General features: G+C 42.4%; 1 protein-coding gene across 1 annotated transcript in view; it reads right to left on the bottom strand.

Annotated features, from left to right (window-relative positions):
* Positions 1 to 24,431, bottom strand: part of TMEM236 (transmembrane protein 236) — a 43,222-nt gene continuing 18,791 nt past the window's right edge. Inside the window, exons 3-4 of the mRNA XM_084782760.1 lie at positions 19,602 to 19,743; positions 1 to 2,455 (exon numbers count right to left, since the gene is read on the bottom strand). Of these exons, the coding sequence (XP_084638886.1) occupies positions 1,881 to 2,455; positions 19,602 to 19,743 (717 nt within the window). The 3' untranslated portion in view covers positions 1 to 1,880. The remainder of the gene's footprint in view (positions 2,456 to 19,601; positions 19,744 to 24,431) is intronic.

Below are 24,431 nucleotides of genomic sequence, written 5' to 3'. Positions count from 1 at the left end.
TACGCCTGTAGTCTCAGCATTGGAGAGGTGGAGGTGCCATACGCCTGTAGTCTCAGCATTGGGGAGGTAGAGGGGGGAGGATAGGGAGGTCAAGAAAAGTGTGAGCTACAAGGTGATTTCAAACCAGCCTGGCTATACAATAAGACCTTGCCTCCAAAATTAAAGAAAGAAAGAAAGAAAGAAAGAAAGAAAGAAAGAAAGAAAGAAAGTGCTATAGTCTGAGTTATTTGAAAAGAAAACCCATAGAAGTTCCCTTCAAATGGAAGAATGACTTTGCACATACACTTTCATCTAAATATTTAACAGATTGCTCGCTACTGGCCACTGGGCAATTGATAAAATCTTGTAGTCATAGGTATCCTTAAGATCCTACATGTTACATTTCACAAATATCAGATATAAACTATTATTCCCAGAGGGTGGCCAGGGGTGTGGGATGGTACCATTAAATGCTTAGCAATTATTAAGGTGCCATTATTTGCCAGATGCCATATTGAGAGCACTCCAAGCCCTACAATACCCCCAACACTATTAAAGGAGTATTTATACTGGGTTCGTCTTTTACATGTACCAGTGGAGGCCACAACATCCAAGGATCCAGCCCCAAATCACAGAGCTGGCTAGCAAGGCTGACCAATTATGAATAGCCCTTCTCTACGGTGCAAGGACTATAAGATCTAATAGGAAAGGAGCCTGGGATACCAGTGCAGAGGCCAGAAACATGCCTAGTTATTCATCTATTCATAAGCTATTTGTTTCCACCGATCAAGGAGGAGATGTTGACTTGATTCATTGCTCTGCATAGACAAAGTTCTTACAAGCCTCACACAAACAGAGGACCTCTGCTGCAGACACAGATGTCTGTGCTGAGATGGTACCTGCAGAGCTCACTGTATGTGTGATTTTCAAGTCATGGGGATATTCATGACCTAGTGCGCCTTTGGCATCACGCTAAGTTCAAACTCTCATTTTAAAATATGGCTTGTACTTGTTTTTAATGATGGTGTCAGACTCCATAACTGTTACACTGATACACCATCTGCAGTTTATGGTTTCCATTATAAAACTTTATCTAGAACACACAGTGTACCTTGGCTCTGTTATACCCAGCACTGAGTACTGCCCTCTGCACCAGCCTACGAAGCCTTAGCAGAGCTGGTATCTGCCCAAGTCCCTTGTTTTTTTACACAGTGAACTGAATAAAGGTCATTGCAGCACTGCAGTGGGGCAAGCAATGTATTTTCTTGTACCTCATTGGTAGATATGTGCTACTACTAGGATGATGTGCCAAAGACACTGGTTCAATCCTCACTGCTGAAAACAAAAGTCAAACACACACACACACACACACACACACACACACACACACACACACACACACACACCAGAGAGAGAGAGAGAGACAGAGACAGACAGAACCAGAGAGCAAGAGAGAGAGAGAATGGAGATTCTAAAACTACAGTTTTCAGACTGTCAAGGAAACTCTAAAATATATTCAATAACTTCTGATTTCTAAAACTAATTTTGACTATATAAGCCACAAAAACCTTCACTGCACCCATGATTTTAAAAAATCTCATTCTTGAGCTAGCTCACAGCTTCCATAATTTTAAAAAGGCTTTCTTAAGCAGGGATGTCTAGCAAAAAGTGGAATGTGCATGGCTGGAATTAATGACTAAGGTTTCCAGAAGTCTGGAAGAGGCAACCTGGAGAATATAACTTTGCTCAAATGTAGCACCATTTACATAAGTTAAAAACAAAACTATGGTACAGTCTGGAAATGGTTAATTCTACATAACATAAAAGCTTATGCCTAGAAAAACTTTACAAATGAGCTTATATGCATAATCAGGAGGGCTTACTATCGTAGTATTTGCTGTTTAAAATGGAGACGTTTCAAAGGCAGAGAAAGGTCTGAGTTTGGTTACATAATTAAAGTAAATATACGAAACAGCCACTAGGATATTTTTACAAAGGCCCAGGACTGGCGTGATAGTCCCCAGGGCAATAATTAAACTGAGTCTAAGAAAAATAAAGGGTAGATCCTGCAGTAGGACGCCCAGGGAATTGAGAAGAGGGTTCTTAGGCGTGAAGACCATTCGCAGCAGAGAGATAAAGCTGAATATGTAGACGGGGTACAGCCAGCCCGACTTGTACACGGCAGGGTGGCCAGCCACACGCAGCATTTCTATAGTGTCGGACCACGTGAGGAAGCTTCGCAGGAGCAGCTCCGCCCGGACATCTCTGCGAGACATGGTCCTCAGGATCCCGGAGTGAAAAGAGGGCTCCACGGGCCCGGCAAACACTGCAGCTGCGTGGTGACAGGGTTGGGACACCGCAGCGGGCTTCGCTGCCTGGGCAGATGCAGGATTCACCGCGGCTCCCTGTACCACCTGCTCTGTCACCGTTTTTACCTGCTGCAACGAGGTTATCTGGACGTCATTGTCTTCATAACCTGCAAAACATTGATTTGCATTTTAACTGTTTCTTTAGTCTAAAAATGTTTAGTTTATATGGGACTGTATGCATGTGTATATGAGTGTGTGTGTGTGTACATGAGAGTGTGTGTTCATCAGAGTGTATGTGTTTACATGGGAATGTGTATGTGTACATGAGTATGTGTGTGTACATGGGAGTGTGTATGAGTATATACATGAGTGTGTGTGAGTGTACATGAGTGTGTGTACGTGTGTATACATCGGAGTGTGTGTATTTACATGAGAGTGTGTATGTGCACATGAGAGTGTGTGCACATCAGAGTGCGTGTATATGTACACGGGAATGTGTGTACATGGGAGTGTGTATGAATATATACATGAGTGTGTGTGAGTGTACATGAGTGTGTGTACGTGTGTATACATCGGAGTGTGTGTATTTACATGAGAGTGTGTATATGCACATGAGAGTGTGTGTACATCAGAGTGCATGTATATGTACACGGGAATGTGTGTGCATGGGAGTGTGTATACATTTGCACATGTGTAGATGGATGTGCATGTGCACGGATATGCATGTGGATGATAGCTCTCAGCATTAGATGTTGTTCCTCAAGTGAAGCCCACCTTGCTTTTCAATACTGGATCTCTCACTGGGAGCTGGGATTTACTGATAAGGATGAACTGGCTAGCCAGAAATACTCAGAAATCTACCTGTCTCCCCCTTGTAAGTGTCAGGCTTACAAGTACCTACCACAATGTCCAATATTTTTATTATTTATTTTTGAGTTTTATTTATTTATTTATTTTATGCATATGAGTGTTTTGCCTACATGTATGTCTCTACCACATGTATATATCATGCTCATAGAAGCCAAAAGAGGGCATTGGATCCCTTGGAACTGGAGTTACAGGTAGTTGTTAGCCACAGTGGGTGCTAGGAATCAAATCCCAGTCCTCTGGAAGAGCAGCCAGTGCCCTTAACTGCTGGGTGGCCTCGCCTGCCCCATGTCCAGTGTTTTATGTGGGTTCTGTGCACTGAACTCAGGTCCTCATGCTTGCAAGCGCTTTACTGACTGAGCTGTCTCCCAAGCCCATATAGCACATTATTTGTCAAACACTTCTCCACTGAAACACCATTTTTTTGTTGCTAAGATCTTCTCAGCTGGGCAAAGTTTACTGAGAAAAAAATTCTGAAAGGTCCTGTGACCTGGGTAGACCAAAGGTAAAAGGAGTGTTTGGTGGGACGATCTGAAAGTCAAAGACACAATGTCAATAAAAACTAGTTGAACGGAAGTGAAAATGTTGTGTGATAAGTAACTTTCGATTCATGACTAAGAAGCTGTTACTGAGATAAGACTGTTTATTAGGAGTATAATAAACCTCGGTGAGTGTTCATATAGTTTATTAAGTACATAATAAACCTCAGTGAGTTTTCATGTCATTGTTTAAAAATTTTAAGGTTAAGTTGACTATATTTTTTATAAGCTACAAACATTTTCTAAGGTTTTTTTCTCTTTTGTTTGTGTGTGGGAGATGCACTGGATGTGGTGTGTGTGTGTGTGTGTGTGTGTGTGTGTGTGTGTGTGTGTGTGTGTGTGTGTTTGTGTGTGCGCGCGCATGCACACACGCATGTGAAAGCCAGAGGTCAACTTTACGGGCTTTCCTCAACCGTTATCCACTTTCTTTCTTTTCATATAATGTGATTTTTCCCCTTAAAAACAGATTTTTTTCTCTCACATAATATACCCTTACCACAGTTTCCCCTTCTATTTCTCCTATTACTCCCACCTCCTCTTCCATCCAGACCCATTCCCTTTCTGTCTCTCATTAGGAAATACACAGGAAATCAGGTGCAGTGATGCACACCTGTAATTCCAGCACTTGGGGAGGCAGAGGCAGGTGAATTTCTGAGTTCGAGGCCAGCCTGGTCTACAAAGTGAGTCCAGGACAGCCAAGGCTACACAGAGAGAAACTCTGACTCAAAAAAACAAAGAAAGAAAGGCAATATGCTTCTAAGGAATAAACATTGATACACTAACAAAGTATAGTATGATAAAGCAAATGGTCTGAATGGGTATCATTCCACAAACAATGCTAAGAGAATATGACATTCCACAGCTTACTATTGCTTTAAAATCCATAAAGGTCCTCTCTTTTTAAACTCAGATGCTCACTTCTATATTTCACTTAACTTTTAAAGAATTCAGTAGAGTGCTGGGAAATAGTTCAGTTGTAAAACGGTTACCATGGAAGCAAGCAGATCTTGATTTGACCCCAGAACTCATGGTAAAAGAATTTTGGACATGGAGAGGTCGAGGCAGGCAGGTCCAAGGGATAATCATCATGGTCCAGAACAGTAAGGAATCTTGTTTCAAAAACAGTGGATGGCTTCTGAGGAGTGACATCTGGCCTCTATGTACGTGCTGTTGTGTAACAGTCTCCTCTGAGATTGAAAGGAAGCTCTTTAAGCAGGACAGTAAAGAACTCAAAATAACTTCAGGAAGTCCCTGAAAGTGACCAGATTCACTAGGCTCCCCACTGCCATAGTAAGTAAAGACATGCAAGAGCCCTTCTCAGACTAAGGAAGCTGAGCCACAAAGACTCTGAGGCCAGACCAGCTGCCTGGAAGAAGCAGAAGCCAGCAGGGCTGCCTGGAAGAGGTTCAGACTAGAAGAGGCACCTAGAAAAGACACTCTCCAACCCGCTGAGCTCCCGCAAGGCTGTGCAGTGCGCTCTAGGTTCCCAACTCTGTGAATGTTACCCGTGCTGACTTGGGCTTGGTGATACGATATAGCTGTCTTTGCATTATTTCTGCTCCCTTAAGTAACCTCTCACTTATACACCTATAAGGAACCCCAGTTAAAGTCATTGGCTCACCAAGTTGGACTTTGGTGGTATCAGTACTTTTGGTTTGTTGTGTGTTCCCTCTCTGGGGTGAGTAGACACAAGTGTGCTGCATTCCCCCACAATAAAGTTTTTTTTAACACAATGCACACACACATGAACACATATGCACACATGGCAGAATTCAAGAGAAAATAGATTTCTTAAAGTATGCATGGCTTCACTCAATAGACAAAGTTGTGTGTATGAAAAACAAATCTTGAAAGATGTAAAAAGAAATGGAAGTGGGAAACAAGAGCATAATGGGATAAAAATTTCCTGCAAGAAGAAGGGAGCCTTTTTTTTTTTTTTTTTTTTTTTTAGGATGAAGGGGACGAGCAAGAGAGAAGGAAAGACAGAAAAGGCCAAGCAGGTATATTGTGCTGGGAAAACAAGGGAAGCACACCAATAAAAAAGAAAAAGGAGAAAACTAAGATCCCCTTGCCAACCTTAAAAATACCACACACAATGCCAGCCTGACAAATGATTGCAAACTCAGCCTTGTTTCAAGGCCAGGAAGTCGCACAGTAAGAAGGGCACACTAACACTTTTCTAAATGGTCACTGTGAGCTGTAATATCCAAGAAAACCTGTTGGTCAGAACGCTTAGTTCTTAGCTAGTGTTTGGTTTTCAAAAGACACTAAGAGTCTGTGTGTATTTGGTAAAGTCGGGGCTAGGAGCATCATGTACCATGCCAGTTCACTGGGGATGAGTTTAGATTCGGGGGTGTCATCCTTGTTCCCAGTGTGATGAGCTAGAACTACAAAGCAGGGGTCTCCACCTCCCAGTGGGGCAAAAGAGAACTAAAGAAGCCAGGAAATGTGAGGACCATTGGAGTAGACCAGCAGTGGTCTACCAAGAACAGAAATGCTGCGAGCTCAATGGCTGGCCGCAGGACTAACAGCCTCCCCAAGTTCATACTGCTTGGAAATATTAATTCTCCAGTCAATACTGCCTATATCTCCTCTGCAGCTGGTGCTCTCCTTCTTGCTATTAGTTATTTGTTCTATTTGGGCAAAAACTTATGTACATGAGGAAAACGAACAAAAGGTGCAAGCTTAGAGAGCATGATCTGCCCACTTTCTGAAAGGCTCAGGTGCCCTAAACGAATTGAAAACTGTAGCACATTTGTGTTGGTGGCTGAAACACCTTTCTGTCTTTACTAAATGAATAATTAGAAGACATTATTTTGATAACAGGTAAGAGTATCCGTAGGTAATCTTTGCCTACTTCACTTCACCATTTACTTGTAATGATTTATGTCTACTTCTCACTTATCCCCCGCCCCCCGGATGTCTGTGATGGCATATATGGAGAGAACATGATACGCCATAGCAAATCGGTAAGGTTTTTTTTAGGTGATATCACCTAGGCATTTTTAGGTGATATGTATTCCTCTTGCAAAGAAAAGCTCATAAATCATATAGAATGAAGAAAGGTGATAAGGAGGGATAGTTGGGAGGGGAATTTGAAAGGCCAGGAATGAAGCTGATACGAAAAGCCACAAATTAGACTCCCAACTGCCTCTTCTGATCTGGCATTAAAGCATCACAAACCAGCGAGTGCAGTACACATACTTTCAATTCCAGCACTTGGGATGCGGAGGCAGGAGGATCACCATTAATTCAAGCACAGGATACATAGCAAAGGCTATGCTAGCAATATTTTGTCTCAAAAAGTTAGAAGGCAACCAAATAAACAGAATCATTACATCAGGTCTATGCTAGACTTTAGAAAATTATGAAGCAAATAGCATGGAAACAGATCTGACTGTGATGGTACCCAGAGTCACAGCAGTAAGGATTAAATAATACACAATAGTGGGACTTGAAAAGGAAAGTACAGTCATCCTATGGGATTGTTTCCTAGAGTGCTCATGGGATGCCAAATCCAAGAAGCCTCTAGTTCATGATAAAAATGATGCAACATTTACAAACAAGCTATGCATATCTTCCTGTTGAGTTAAAATCTCCTCTATGCTACTTATAAATACAATACAGCAAGAGTGATCTTTGGTTGTTATTAATTTTTTTAGGAAATGATAAAAAGAGCTCAGTACATAGTGCAGATGTAATTTTTCTCAGGCATATGCTTTCCCATATGTGTTCCTGTGTGTGTACACTGGTATGTCTATGTGTGTGGAGGCCAGTTGACCCTGAGTGTCCCCTGGGTGTTGCTTTCTACTCTGTCTTTTCAGGATGAACCTAGAGCTAACAGATTCAGCTAGGGTAGATGGTCAGCAAAGCCTTCGGGTGCTCTTGTCTCCACTTCCTCAACTCTGGAGTTGCAAGGACTTGGCTTTTTATGTGAACTTTGGGGTTCAAACGTGTGTCCTCATGCCTGCATGGCAAGCACATTACCCACGAAGCTATCACCCCAGTCCTTTCAAACATTGTTGATGTGAGGTCGGTGAATCTGTACATGCAGAAGCCGGGAGTGGTGTGGGGAGACGGGGCAACTGTAGATTCTGAGATGAGCCACAACCATGGGGTCTCCAGATTACCACAGGAGTCAAGGGGAGCTCATCTGAGAAGTGACGGGAGAAAAAGGAACTTGACAGGAAGTGGCAGGCACACACGTCAATATCCTCAAGTTATCAGGAATTGAAAGAATTGCTTTCTGAGAAGCTGAAGGAGCAAAGGAAGAATCAGCTGTGGGGTTAACATTCACTGTTCTATGCCTCGGGCACAAATAAGCTCTTTCTATGTAGAAAGTCATTTACAAAACCCTAGCCATATGAAAAGCATCGTTTTCTCCTTTCAGCGATGGGTAAACTGAGGTACAGAGAGATTAAGAACTATTTCCGAGGTCACAGAATTCACAAGGAGGAAAAACCAAAAATAGAATTCCACAGCCCTAAACACTATACAACACTGTCTGTTTGTAGGGACAGATTAAATAAAACCTTTGGAGCTAAGGTGAATGTTTAGACTTTGTTTTAAGTTCAATAGTAAAAACTTTTTAAAAAGATGTAACCAAGAGAAAGACACACTTAAAGGAGACCAGCAGGCACTGGGTCTTAGAGGGGCTGTGAGGCCAAAAAGACACAAGTGACTCAGTCAGTCTCAGTTCCCAGACACAAAGGATTACTCTGGGGCGGGGAAAGTAAGATTAGTCTTTACCAACAGTCTCTAAACTATTTCCTGCAAATTTGACATGTTCTAGAGAAAAACTACCACTAACGATTCAGACAGAACATTGTGGGGAAGTACAGAAAATTGTTGTTTTAATATTTCTTTAAAAAAAAAAAACCAGGTAATCACAAAGCATGCCTCAGCATAAAACCTGTAGAGGACAAGAGGAAAAGAAGGCAACGCATTGGACCGTGCGCCAAGGGAAATGGTGGGCGCCGTGATTCTTGACGCCCACAAATAACAATCTGAACTATGATGAGGTGTGGCGCCTACCTCATAAAACTATAACTGGAGAACAGGAAGGACAGAAAAGCAAAAAGGTAAAGCAAAGAGCGAGGAAGAGTGAGGGAAGCTTGTTGCAGTTTGGTTGCGGGTGGCTTGGTGCCCACAGGGAAAGTCTACCCGCTTGAGAAATAGAGCTTCGGAGCTGTCTTACCAAGATCATGAAATGATTCCTCGTGCTCGCCCATCCTCACCACAAGGAAGGAGGCTAGCCCCGATTTACTGCCTGGAGTAGAGGCAGCTTATACCCTCCAGCAAGAGCTCACAGTGGGCACCTCTTCCTAATTCTGTCATCAATAGTCAGAGATTCATCTTAGCAGTGCGGAGTGGTCTTTGCAGAAGCATTTACATCGCAGAAACCGGCAAGTGCTGAGTCAGGGGCTGGGAGACGGCTCTTGGCTAAAGTATTTGTCATACAGGCAAGGGAACCTGAGTGTAGATCACAAGCACAGATATAAAAGATGGGCATGTCTGCCACCATCTGTAATCACAGCGCTGGGGAGGCAGGGACTGGAAAATCTTGAGGGGCACAGGCCAGCAAGCCTAGGCAAACTGGAAAGCTCTGGGGTTAATGAGAGACGCTGTCTCAAACAAGGCAGACGACTGAGGTAGATCCTCACATCAATTTCTGACCTTCACATGTACACACACGTGTCTATGCACTATCACACATTTGCACACACACATATGAACATGTACACACACATACACACACATACACACACATGCACACACACACACACACACACACACACACACACACACACACACACGCACACACATCTAGAAGTCAGCATCTTCACTCAGAGTTCCACCCTGGAGAGCAGCTGGTTAAACAGTGGCTGTTTAACTGTTCCCAAAACCACGTGAAATTTCCCGCAAAATGAGGAGGAGGCGAAGGAAAAGAAGGAAGAGGAGGCATGAGGCACAAGAGACGATGGCAGTGAGGGCAAGCAGGAACAACTCAAGACAATTAATCAGCCCGTCGTCATTTCGGGAAGGGCTTGTGAGTGAGCACACATTCCTAGCTGGGAAAGAGCTGCGCAGTGTTATTCAGAAAATCCAGAAACCGCAGTGCCCAGTTTCAGTTCTCTGCTAAGCACTGCTGCATGAATCTGCTAATAAAAGCAAGTGTCGCCTCTGGGCTTTGAGCAGTGGAAGCTATTAAAGAGATTCTTAGGTTGAGGACACAGCCAGGAAGGACGGAGGTTTGGGGGGCTGCTTTTTTGGCTGCCATTGCTCCACAGATAGGTCTAATGCAGAACAAGAACTGCTGAAACCTGATGCTACCGTGTTTGCAGGGACTCCATCTTTGAATGTTGAGAGCTTCCATATCAGAACGTTCCTGCCCCAGCAGCTTCTCATGCAGGCTGCTCTGGCCCTCCTCCACAGTTAAAAAAAAGTCTGGAGAAATTTTACTGTTTATATTTAGTATTATGTAAATATTTTAAAAAATCACAATATCATACATTTGTAGCATATACATTTCTAAATGTTTCATACGTAAAATGTAAAATAAAGTGCCCAAGTCTTTTTAAATTTAAATTTATTTTTTAAAATGTATTCACTTGACATCCATCCCTAGTCTCCTCCTTGTCCCGCCCTCCACCCCTCCTCTCCCTATACCCTACCCCTAGCCCTCAGAGTGGGGGGTGCCCTCACCCACTACCAACTGACCCCAGCCTATCGAATCTCATCAGGACTGCCTGCATCCCCTTCCTCTGTGCACGTCAAGTATTTTTTAAGCACCTACCAAGCCACAAATAATTCTAAACTTTGAAGGTTTATATTTAGTAAGGATTTTAGTATTTCCTGTATTGTTGCAAATAACCTGGGGATTCAAGTGTCCAGATACAGACTAGATTTAGGGATGCTGATATTGAGCCCAAGCTCAGTGGCAAATGGTGACACTCATGGAAATGAGCTTATTCGCTGCCTTCAGAGCACCCACCTCAGTTTTCTTTACAAATACTCAGTGGCACTGCCTTTTGGCATCTTCTCAAGTTCTTTAGACCATGAGCTCTATGAACAAGGCCTCAGTCTGTTCTTACTCTTGCTCCCCAGAAGCTAGTAGACCCAGCTACTATTACTATTACTATTACTATTACTATTATATTTCTATTGCTATTACTATTACTATTACTATTATATTTCTATTGCTATTACTATTACTGTGAAATAGATTTGCTATATAAAGGAAGGGAGATATCTATCCTGCAGTCTGCTCGCATGAGAAAGAAATGAACATTCTGGGAAAGAAACAATGTACAGTAAGTAACATGCTAAAACATGAAAGCATGGTCCAAAGCCAATGCCTCTGACTCAGCAGATACAAGCATGCTGGAGTCCTGCATAGGCTCTACAGCTCAGACTGGCTCCTGGTCCTGTCCTTGCATAGGCTGTAAGACTGAGTCCCTTCACAGTAAGTCCCATGAAGACATCAGAAAAAGCTGGCACTGTGGTCTGATAATCTATGTCGCTGTATGGCATGAGAAGATGTGGCACAGCCTTGGGCCCAGAGAGGAATGACAGCATAGCCCAGCATTTGCTTAGCTCCACATGACCCGGGCAGACAGAAAGGTTCCACCCCAGCAGCAGTCATTCAGAGGATCTCAGAGGCCTCTCAGGTATAAGTAGCATTGAGGGTCATGGGATCGGGGAATAAAGCTGCTGATGCTGTATTCGGAGAAGACTATGCAAGCTCATAGAAAGCAGCCTTTACCAAGACCCAAGTAACCAACCCATGCACACCCTGTGAAATGGGGGGCTTGGTGGAAGTAGAGCATAAGAAAAGCTATGTTCCTATAGATATTAGTCCACCATCAGTATGCACAATGTATACAGAGAGTGATGGAGAATAGGTGCCGACTGCTCAAACAGACCCCTCTTGTCTAAGGCAAGAAACCAGGCTTGCTGTTTATTATAAAGAAATACACACTGAGTTCTTTATATCTCTTTACTCTTACCAGACTCTCTAGAAATCTTAACATCTATTTCCAAAATATCTTGGAACTTTCAGTAGCCTTTGCATACTAACGTTGTCCATGGCTCTTCGCCCATGGAGGAGTAAAGTGACAATTTTTGTGACACACTTATGAAAGCATCTAAGACTGAGGCTGTGGAGATGGCGCCAGATGGTACAACAGTTGCTTCGCAGGCATTAGGGTCTAGATTTGACCCTCCACAACCAACATAAAAATCTGGAGAAGGGTCTTTGCATCCTTGTAATCTCCAGCCTGCGGAGGCAAAGGCAGGCAAATCCTGGAACTTCCTGCCAAGCCAGACTAGCCTAGTTAGTGAACCCCAAGTCAGTAAGAAACCCTGTCCCCCCCCCAAAAAAAGACAGTTTCTGAGGAACAGCAGAGAAGATTGGCCTCTGGCCTCCAGATACATGTGCAGCCACATGCATGTGCACCCGAACACACATATACACACACAAACAAAAGCAATGGGACCCCGTGTCTGCTGGCGTGAGGCTTTTCGGGCCTGACTGCGTCATCTACCCCTGACAGCTGGTACTTCATAGGAGGTACAAATCCACAGTAAGTAAGTAAATGCTCACTTACTTCTTCAGAATGGGCGGGGGGAACAATCCTAGAACTATACAGTTTTCTGAAACTTCCTTCTCTGAGGCAAAGGGAGGAAGGCACGGAAGGAAACAGGCTCCATCTTGGAACAGCCCTGGACACAGTGTTCTCAGACTGAGCCCCAAGCACATTGCAAAACCACAGATCATGGAAACCCAGCTCGCACTGCGTGTGCTCATATTGTTTAATAAGCTGTTCCTTAAAAAGAAACAAAGAGGAACTCAAAATGCCATTTTATTCAGAAAAATATCCTGTGCCCCTCTTTTTCCTTTTTTTTTTTTTTTTGAAGGCGAGCTTTACACACACACACACACACACACACACAGTCTATTGTGATTATACTCACACCCCTGTTCACCTCTGGTATTCCCACTCCTTTCTCCCCTAGTCATCCCCTCCTTATTTTCTTTCAACCTCCGTGGCATATTTTACATTCAATTTAGTTAAGGTGGGAAAAGCTGCATTCTAAGCAAATCTGGGAGGTAACTAAGTGCTTTGGAAATATGGCCCTGGTCTCTAAAAGTTGAAGTCAGTGTTTGCTACAGTTCCTAACACTTCCTGTCTCTGGGTTGTCTCATCACAGTAGATACACAAGGGAGGCTCCCAAAGGTTACAGGGGGCGCAGTATGTCTCTCTATATTTGGATCAGTGAGTACCTATGTACTCTCATGGTTATTTATTTGTTTGTTTGTTTATTTATTTATTTATTTATTTCTCTATCTTTATGGTTTTCTGAGACTGGGTTTCCTTGTGTAGCCTTGGCTCTCTTGGACTCACTTTGGATACCAGGCTGGCCTCGAACTCATAGAGATCTGCCTGCTTCTGCTTCCCAGAGTACTGGAATCAATTTATTTTTTCATACATCATATTTTGATTATATTCTTTCTCCTCCCCTAGCTCCTCTCATGTGCGCTCTCGCTCTCTCTCTCTCTCTCTCTCTCTCTCTCTCTCTCTCTCTCTCTCTCTCTCAACACTCCCCCGCAAATCAAAAACTGAGCCCTGTGTGGTGGCACACACTTTTAATCTCAACACTCAGGGATCACTGTGAGTCGAGGCCACCATTGTCTACAAAGCAAGGTTAGGACAGCCAAGACTACACAGAAAAATGCTGTCTCAAAATAAAAATTAAAGAAGAAAAAACTGAAAATCAAAAATAAATAAACAGCAACCAAAAAACACAATAAGACAAAACAGTAACAAAACAAAAAGTGCACCAAAAAACACGGAGTTAGTTTTTACGTTGGCCAGCTCCTCCCAGGCATTGACCCTGCCCTCAATGACACTCAATACACCCTATGACACTCCAGTGGCGAAAACATTTTGTTTTTGGCAGAGGGTATCCATTGCAAATAGCTTCTTGGTTAGTAGTGGCACTGTAGGTCCACTTCCCCTTCCCAGTTCTGGGATTCTGTCTGGCTTGAACCCGTGCAGCTCTTCTGCATGTTGTCACAGTCTCTGTGAGCTCATATGCCGAAGAGGAGGCAGAAAGATTGTAAGAGCCAGAGATAGTGAGTGGGTGACTCCAAGGAAACAGCTTTCTCGCGACACAACAGAGCTGGTGTACATATGAACTCACAGTCGCCCTTGATTTACTTATCTCCACTCTTTCTTCTTCTTTTCATACTGAAAATCAACTGGGAAGCTGTAAAAGTCACTAGTCCTATGTGAGAACATTAAATAGTAGAATAATTCATAATCTCTAAAAAAAAAAAAAAACCTCTAGGTGCTAGGGCCATAATGCTAAAAATACACATTGAATATCTTGGATGCAACGTGGGTTTCAAAAAAATCTCATTTGATTTAATATATAGCCGAGAATGAGTACCATTGCTCAAGACACAAACTGAGGCTCATCCAGTGAGGTTTTCTATATGTGTCCAAGCCCAGCAACAGCTCTAGTTTAGTCATCTAGGGCTGTACTTGGCTCTAATATATGTAATGTTCACTATTAAGGGGTTTGTTTTCATTTAATGTGGTGTGTGTGTGTGTGTATGTGTGTGTAGTGTGTACATGTGTATATGTTATATGTCTGTGTGTGTATACATGTGTGTGTGTGTGTGTGTGTGTGTGAGTATGCTCCTGAGCACATGTGTGCAGAGGCTAGAGGAAGATATTAAGTATCAAACATACACTACTTGCATCCCTTTAGGCAGAGTTTCTCTCTGAACCTGGAGCTAGACAGGCAGCCAGTAAGGCCCCATCCTCCTGCCTCTCACACCACAGCATTTTAGTTACCAGCTTTATATGTGGGGACTGAGGATTTGAACTCATATCTGCATGCTTGAGCAGCAAGCATTCTTACCTACTAGGCCATCTCCCAAATTCCTGTAAGGATTTATACGCTATAGCCATTAGAAAAGTAGAAATACAAGAGAGGCATAAGTCAAAAACTTCTACTGAGTCCAACAAATTAATATATTGTCTTACTTAATTTATTAATTATTAATTAATTAGTATTAATAATTAATTTAATAATTTATTAGTACATTTATACACTTTTATTTTTGGATTTTCAAGACAGGGTTTCTCTATGTAACAAGAGCCCTGGCTGTCCTGGAGTCATTTTGCAAACCAGACAGGCCTCGAAACCACAGAGGTCCACCTGCCTCTTCCTCTCTAGTGCTGAAATTAAGGGCTAAATTTGTGAATTTGTATCCTATATAGAATTCAACCTTTTGCTTGCTTGGTTTGGTTTGGTTTGGTTTTGTAACAGGGTCTTACTAGGTATCCCAGACTGGCATGGAACTCAGACTTCTCCTGCCTAAGCCTGTAGGGTGCTAGGATTGCAGGGGTGATCACTAGGCCCAGCATCAACGTCTCTTCATCAGCCTTCATTTGAGAGAAAAAAAAGTATTTTTTGTTTACAGAAAAAGAAAACTTTTAAGCATAATATCAAAGACCAAACCAATAAGGAGAAATTGGAAGCTCGAACTACAAAAAAAGTAAAAACTCTTTCTATTAAAAAACCATATGGCATGATTGAGAGGCAAATAAATGATGGCACTGATGCTGCGGGCAGCGCTCAGCATCCCTGACACTCATGGAATCACAACCATCCAGCCCAGAAAGACCAAAGACAGTGCTATGTCATTATTAAGAACTAAAAAGTACCCATGAAATGAGATCATTCCAAATACAACCACAATTTTACAAATGTAAAGTCAGAAAATCACGTGATACTATGTTGCCTCTGAAATTGGTAAACAAAATAAAAACACAACACAACAAAAAACGAGGTTGAGAAGGAGGTACACGTGCTGACACCACTACTTAGGGACTAAACTAGAGCACGCAGAGAGATAGCAATTTGGCTACATATAGTAAGAGCCTTATAATCTTAGGTGGACTTTGATTTAAAATTTTGACATGGGAGCATTTGACCTAAAGAAATAGTCATTGCTACTGAGGTCTGAATGTATTGTATGAAAAATTTGTAAATGCATATTTTTTTAAAAGAGAGAAGGAAGGAAACAAAAAAAAGTAAAGAAGGAAGAAAGAAAAAGGAAGAAGGAAGGAAGGAAGGAGAGAAAATAAATATTCACTGGTGCTACTGAGATCCCTTCAGTGCTTGGCCCAGGACTGTGAGTTAAAGCGACGGCACAGGAGTTGGACTAGGGCCCTTGTGAGCAGATTTATTTGAAAACATTACCCTGCCAACATCATACCTGGCACCTCCTCTGCTCTGCAGAGCGCTGAGGTATTCCACTCAAATAGCCTGCTGACCTCATCTCCAGCAAGCCCTCTCCGACGACGCAGAAGGCTCTACTGCAGTCCAGCCAGTATTGCCACACACCACACCAGCTTACCATCCCCTTCTACAGTTCCCTGGGTGAGCGGCCAGCCTGTAGTAGTCACTATCTTCTGGCGACTCCGTTGCCAAGGAGTCCGGGCATGAACAGATGCTGCGGGTCCTCTGAGGACACTCTGCAGTCATCAGCCCGACATCTTTAGGCTACAGTCCAGAGGTGGTTAACTCTTTCCATGCCCAGCTTCTGTTCGACCATTTGCCCCACTGAGTGGCTTCTGACTGCCACCCACAGGACAGAGTCACCTTCGGACAGACCATCTGCACTGTACCATACATGCGCTCTGCCCTTAATGGATCTCTCCTCCCCAATTCAAACACACACTGCCTGACTTGCTCTATCCATACCGCTGTCCCTCTCTAACAGAAATGCCTATAAGAGAAAGTGTTTTTTTTTTTTTTTAAGAGTAACTCACACAAATCTAGATGCCCGATACTGAAAGGGTTCAAAATATGTGATGAAAGAGTGTGGCTTGCAAGACCAGTGTGCCCTTGACCCTGTGTGTTCCATCAGGACAGGCCAGCTAGGTGTACAGCCTGAGTTGGCTTTGAGCAGCAGGAGCTACACAAGGCTGAGTGTGGGTTCTCCTTTGCCTTCAGGTGATACAGAGCCATGCTTTCCATGGGAGCCAGGTCTACAGAGAGACTGAGCTACTTCAGATATGCCCCTGGTTTAGAGAAGACACCATGTACAATTCTAAATGAGCTCCTGGCTCAGTAGTCTTCAAGCCTTTGGCAGAAAAACCTCTTGTTATCTCCAGACATAACTTTATATAATACATCTACCAAACAAAAGCCCTCTTGCCTGCCTGAATAAAGGGCTGGGAGCTCTGATCTAATTACACCTCCTTCACTTCCTCCTCCGAGACCTCTCCCCCAGAGCTTTCACAGTAGCTCTTGAAGCTGTTTTGTAGGTTTCCAACGTGACACATGGACAAACTAGTCATAGACGGCTTTTAAGAAGGCAATGTCTGTCCCGGGAAGATGTTTGTTGACTGATGGTGTGACATCTAGCCACGTTACTTTTACTTCTGGAACACGCCCATGGGTTGTGTGCACACTTGACTTCCTTCAAGTCCGAGCTTGCTCAATGGGGGACGTTTCCTCTTCGCATCCACCTACGAACCCCTGCAAAACCCAGACTTCTCCTTTGGTCTCTGCTGACCTCTAGCACCTATGGTGACATGAGTGTCCCTCCACCTGTAGTTGAACATAGTACTTTACACACAGACCCTTACAGCACTATAGCAATATATACTTTTCATGCTTTGTAACATGGGGTCCAACCTAGGCTACAAACACTGCTTAACTGGGTTCTGCTGATAGGACTGAAATCTCCCACCCAGCCAGAGATATTATGTTTATGTTTGCATCTTCCTCTTTCAATGGGGTTGAGAGATCCTGATACAGGCAGGGGGAGGAATCCAATGGAGGACATCATTGAGATTCAGGCAATGAAATATATATTATAAATCCTGAAGTAAGGATAACTTATGATCCCTCTAGAAAAGTTAGCTCAAGCTGAATCTAACACTACTAGATTCAGCTTCTGGTCTACTGTGAGGAGGGGACAGTGTGTTGTCCAGTAGAGGGTAACAGACATTACTTGAAATCCCTGAAGCCTGGGCAATCTGTTAGCACCTGTACACTCTGGAGCTAAAGAGCTGTGTTTCCAAACAAAGCTTCCAATATTCTGTTTGCAAATTCTCTGGAAAACAAGAGTCTGTGGAGGGAAATGAGCCTTCCAGCTGGCAGAAAAAGAGACAAGCCACCTGAAGTACAGAAAGCACACCAAGGCATATGGCAGACACTAAACATGGGCTAACTGTGTGGAGCTGAGCACAGTGGGCAAGACAGCTGTGCTTGAAGTGGGAATTCTGGGACAACCAACAGTCTGAACCAACAATCAGGAGCCCAGGCGATTCATCAGGGGTTGGGTTTCGAAACGGGGCCAAGAACAAGATGGCAGCTGAAAGCAAGGCAGGAGCAGTGATATTCAACGGTCTGGAGCTATAAGCAAGAGCACAAAAGTGTAAAATGAGAGACTCCAATTTCCGGGAGGCCTATAGGACGGTTTTCCTTGCAGTTTCCAGAGCAAACGTGACTGCACAATGGTGGTGTGTGGCCCATAAATGATTGATTGTCTCACGTTGCTATCCTTGTCACTCTTGAGTCACCTGTTGGGGAAGGGGTGGTCTCCCAATCACTGCCCATTTCAAGTGCACACTAAGCACAAGGGCCAACAGTGCTATCTCTCTCTCTCTCTCTCTCTCTCTCTCTCTCTCTCTCTCTCTCTCTCTCTCTCTCTCTCTGTGTGTGTGTGTGTGTGTGTGTGTGTGCGTGTGTGTGTGTATTATTCTTATAATGCAGCATTTCAATCATACATTAGCACATGAAACTAAATGGAACTGGAAAGAATTTATCTCCAAAGCAAAAATGTACTCAACTAATGAAATCCATTTTTAAAGACCAGCATATACTTGATTTCAACTTTTGACCTGGTAAGAATGTGGTTTGCCTCTGGTCTACTAATGTGAACCTCGTCTTTTTCACAATCCAAAGTTTAAACTAAGCAATTCGCTAAGACAGACATAAGTAGGGTTAACAGTTATTACACTCATACTTGTAGCAAAGGTATTCAAACAAAATGATTTTTTTTGTTACTTTAATTGTTTGTTTTTTGAGACAGGGTCTAGCTCTGTAATTCAGGCTGGCTTCTAACTCTTGATCCTCCTGCCTCAGCTGAGAATACAGGTGTGTGCCACCAAACCAGGCTCAAAACTGTTTTCCTCCTCTAAATATAAGGATTTAAAAGCATCTCAAAATAATATATCAATAATGTTTGGGAGTTTTCTTGTTGTTTGCTGTTTTGGCGTTTAGGGATTTGGGATTTTTGTTTTGCTTTGTTTTGTTTTTGTTTTTCAAGACAGGATTTCTCTGTGTAGCCCTGGCTGTCCTGGAATCACTTTGTAGACCAGGCTGGCCTCAAACTCACAGAGCTCCGCCTACCTCTGCCTCCTCAGTACTGGATTACAGGCATACACCAACACACCCGGCTCAATTATGTTTTCTTGATAGAGTAAACAGTAAGCTTTATTGGTATTAAATATTTGCTATCTTTACAGATCTATAGGCACTACAAAATACTAATAAATAATGACAGGTCTTAATGTATGTCTTAAAATATTTGTGTCTAGGTATCTTTCTTTTCTTTTTAAAATTTTATTTTGTTATACTTTATTCAAATTTCATCCCGGCAGTTACCCCTCACTTATATCTTCCCGTTCCCACCTCCCCTCCCTCTTCTGCCCTAGACCTCTGACAGAAGGAGACTTCTTCCCCTACCATCTTCCCTCAGTGTCACTACCCCTAAGAAACTCTGTCATTAAACATTTTATCAAGCAATGGAATAACAGAAAAGATAAATGATAAATAAAAAAATTTGAGTATTCATATTTGAAAGGATACTTACTCTTTTGACTCCCTCTTAGAGGGTATATCCTGAGTTTTTCAATAATGTCAACCACGATCAGGGACAACAGAACCAGAGACACGGGCAGGTCAGGTAAGGATTCGGGCAACAAATTGGCTGAGCCATTGACATTCTTTTGAACCTGTTTTCAGAAAGCCGTTTAAGTACGTTTAATTAGTTCACTGTAACCATTCTAAACTCCATCAGCTGTCTGCAGATGGTGCTAAACTTATCGGACATGTATTTACTGAACACTTTAAGGCTCTGATTTTAGCTTCTCATGTTTTAACCATTTCTAAATAGGCAATGAGGATTCACACAGGTGGGATAGTTTTTTATTAAAACTAGAGCTCTGTAAATGAGTGCAAAACTATAATAATAAAAGGCTGTGTATGTAGCTCAGGTGGTAGAGGGTTTGCCTATCATATATGAGGCCCTAGATTTGATTTTCATTCCTGGTGTGTGTGTGTGTGTGTGTGCGCGCGCGTGCGCGCCTAGGTGTATATACTTGTGTATATCTGTGTATGCCTATGTGTGTACATAAGTATGTGTGCATATCTGTGTATAAGTGTGTTCTGTGTCTGTGTCTGCATATGTGTGTGTAAAAGTGTGTTCTGTGTCTCTCTGTGTGTGTATCTCTGTATGTCTGTGTGTGTAAATTACTTATGTGTGTGTATATGTGTGTGCATCTGTGTGTACACGTGTGTTATGTATCCGTGTGTTTCTGTGTGTGTGTACATAAGTGTTGTGTGTGTGTTTATCTGTGTATGTCTGTGTGTGTGTCTATGGATGTGTGTGTAAGTATGTGTAGGTAAGTGTATGTGTTTGCTCCCAGTAAAAGTGTAACAGGCCATTTCTTTCAACTCCCCTGCTAAGCAGAGCTCTGACAGCCCCAGGTAAGCTGGACTCAGTTTTCTTCTTCATGTGCTTATGGCACCTGTAAAGAACAAACAAAACAAGCTACAGCTGTATCATATTCATGGTAAAATGTTGGAAGTTTTCGCTCAGATGTAAGAAAAAGCTGCATTCATGACCAGTTCTAACCAGCATGTCCTGGATATCTTAGAGCTCCTAAGAAGCCAAGAGAAAGCAATAAGCTATATTAAAAACAGAAAAATTAAATATAATTTTTCATAGACTGTATGACTATGTGTGGAGGAAGTGCTCCCAAATGGATGTATTCTTTTTAATTACTAATGACAACAAAAACATAAAATTAAGATTTTTAAAAAAGATGACACCAAACAAAACAAAACAAAATAAAAACAAACAAAAAAAGATAACACCATTTAGCTGCAATTTCAGTCAGCATGTCAATTATAAAGTTTATTCTAAAATGTATATGAAAATAAAAGGGGCAAAAAATCTAGAAGAAAAAGAAAATAGAGTGATTTGTTCTGTAGATTACTTGTAAAGTACAAGAATAAGCTGGGAAGTGTGGGTTAACACAGGATAGACAAGCAAAGTGACAGACAGAGAGCTTGGAGACAGGCCACACACACGGCCACCTGACTGAAAGAGGACTCTGTGGAAAAAGACAAAGGATTGAGTTTTTACAAAATGGCGCACTGCTTATTAGAAAAAACAGAAGTTGATCCACCGCTATACAACATAGTAAGACACTGTTACAGCTGGACGCTGAATCTAAAGGAAGAAGAAAAAAAATACATTTTCCAAAAGATGTGATGAGATCTTTAGGACTTTGCAGTTTAGATTCAAAAGTCTCCTCAATTCACTCCCTAGAAGCATTTTGAACAAATAAAAGAGTTGTTCAGACTATTTTAAAAGAAAACAAAACAAAAAGAAACTCTTCTCATCCAAAGACCCCAGTAAAATTATGATGGTAAGTTCTGGGGTGAGCATATTTATTATAGTACACACATTTAAGAAAGGTTGTAATTTAAACATGTAAACAGCACTTTCAAATTAATGTTTTCAGATGATTCTTTTATTTTTTGAGAGTACAATGTAACTGTATACTTTTTTTGTCCCTTTCCTTCCTCCAAAGTCTTCCATGTTAACCTGCACCTTGCTCTCTCTCAATGGCCCATTTTTCTTTCAGTGTTGGTGTGTGTGTGTGTGTGTGTGTGTGTGTGTGAGAGAGAGAGAGAGAGAGAGAGAGAGAGAGAGAGAGAGACAGAGAGACAGAGAGACAGAGAGACAGAGAGACAGAGACAGAGACAGAGACAGAGACACAGAGACACAGAGACAGAGACAGAGACAGAGACAGAGAGTAATGTGTGTGTTCTGAAATACACAAATACAACCTGCTCATGCCATAAATCAAATCAATTTTAAAAGATAAGCAAAAATGAATGAGCAAAGATGAAAAATGTTCAGCCTCACATTTTTCATTTGGAAAAATGAAAATTTAAAGTGCAACGAGTTTCAAAAATGTATACCTCTGATTAGCTAAAACAAACAAAAGAGAACAAAAAAACTAAAGATAAACAAACCAAAATGCAAGTTCTAGTAAAGAACATGAAAACGAGGGAGCATTCATTCTCTGCTACTGGAGTTTTCCAGGCAGACGTCAGCACAGTCTCTCTTGCAACTTGCTTGACATGATCCGTTACATCAGATGATTGGATATCGTATAATGATATAACCATCCATTCTGCTCCTCTGCATCCAATCAACTGATGTATGTGCATCTATAAAAAAAAACTTCACCAAGTTCAGAGCAACTTTTGCTTGAAATGGAAACAACTGAAATCGTTATCAAGAATGGAAGTGGTAGCACTGAGAACCCAGCTCAGTGGTAGAGTGCTTGCCTTCTGTGTTCAAGGACCCCAGTTCGTACCAGCCTCAGCGTAGCAGCAGCAGCAGACTGGAGCTGTACAACTAAAATGTAAGCTGCAGCATTGGGCTGGGCAAGTGTACCTCAGAGGTACAGCATATGCTTAGCCCCCACAAAGACTCAATTACAATACCACAAAATAAATAAATAAATTATAATGGCCTCTAAGATGAAATGCCTGAGTGTGAAGCAACAAAATGAATTGAACTGTATGTTTACATGATACAACGCTACCCAGCTATTAAAAACAAAGACATCATGAAACTTGCAGGCAAATGGGTGTTACTAGAAAAGATCATGCTGAGTGAAGTAACCCAGGCCCAGAAAAACACGCATGGTATGTATTCACTTACAAGTGGATATTAGCCATACAGTATGGGATAACCATGCTACAATCCATAGACCAAAGAGGCCAAGGAGGGCCCAAGGGAAGATCTGAATCTCACTGGGAACAGGAAATAAAATAGAAAATCTGAGGGAGTTGGAGGAAGGGAATTAGGTGGGAAAGGGGAGTAGAGAGAGTAACAGGTGTAGGGGTCAGGTGTGCAGAAGGTAGAGGATAAAGGACCAGGAAAAAGCATGGAAATTGGTTGAGGGTCGTCTCTGAGACAGAGGAGGCTCCTAGGAGTCTATGGAGGCCCCTAGCATCAGGGGCTAAGAAGCCTGAACTGGCCACCTCCTCATGGGACTTCCAGCTGCGGGAGGGAGACACCAACCCACCCATGAAACCTTAGACCCAAAATTTACCTTGCCTACAAGAAGTGCAAGGGTAAAGATGGAGCATAGATTGAGGGAATAACAAACCAATGACTGGCCCAATTTGAGACTCACCCCATGGCAGAAAGACAACCCCTGTCACTATTAATGATACTCTGCTATGCTTGCAGACAGGAGCCAAGTATAACTGTCTTATGAGAGGCTTCATCCAGCCACTGATAGAAACAGATGCAGAGACCCACAGCCAAACAATAGGCTGAGCTTGGGAAGTTCAGTTGTAGAGTCGGAGGAAGGACAAAGGAAGCCAGAGAGGTCAAGCACATCACGAGAAGACCTACAGAGTAAACTAACCCGGGTCCATGGGGTTCACAGATACTGAATCACCAACCAAAGAGCATGCATGGACCAGACCTAGGCCCCCTACATATATGTAGCAGATGTGTAGCGTGGTCAACATGTGGGTCCCCTAACAATGGGAGTAGGAGCTGTCTCTGACTCTGTTGCCTGCCACTGGATCCCTTCCCCCTAGCTGGGCTGCGTTATTAGACCCCAGTGGAAGATGGTGTGCTTATTCCTGCTGCAACTTGAGGTGGGTGGGCTGACACCTTTTGAGGTTTCCCCTTCTCTGAGAAAAAGGAGAGGGGTGAGCAGGGTAGGGGATGTGTGAGTGGGACTAGGAGGAGAAGAGGGAGGGGGGCTGGGATCAGGCTGTAAAGAGATTAAATTAATAAATAAATGAAAAAAAACATTATTTAAAGGAAAAAAAGAAGTCATGAGTTTGAGAGGGAATAAGGGGACATGGGAGGAGAGGTGAGAAATTGTAAATTATGTAAATATAGCCATTTATGTATGAAATTCCCAAAAAATAAAATTAAATTGAAAATGAAAATATATAAATAAAATGCAAAAATAAAAAAAAAAAAAAGAAAGAAAAAGTGAACTACAGGTAGACATAAAAACATGACGGACCCTCACATTATACATGTGAATACAATAGAAGACGTACATTATGTAATCAATAAATATAGTTATAATTTGACTTCCCCTAATAGAAAATTCAAAACTAGGCAAATGGCTCCATCAAGAGTGGAAGGAAAGGGAGCCATTGCAGGCCCACTGGGGGTACAGCCATTAAGGCTGCACACCTTGATTTGAGTAGAGCTTGTGTTGGGGTCTATGTTGTGACATTCCGTTGATGCTTCAAGCATGTTTCTGTTTACGTGTGATACGTCAGTGGAAATCCCATAAAAACAGAAAATATAATTATACAATGGGTGAGACATCTTAGGAAATAACAATCGAAGAAGCTATCA

The sequence above is a fragment of the Acomys minous genome (genome assembly GCF_964271855.1).
Source record: "Acomys minous genome assembly, chromosome: 5".
In the NCBI taxonomy this organism is placed as follows: domain Eukaryota; kingdom Metazoa; phylum Chordata; class Mammalia; order Rodentia; family Muridae; genus Acomys; species Acomys minous.
The sequence above is the reverse complement of the archived record's forward strand: the minus strand, read 5'-3'. Positions and strand labels throughout refer to the sequence as shown.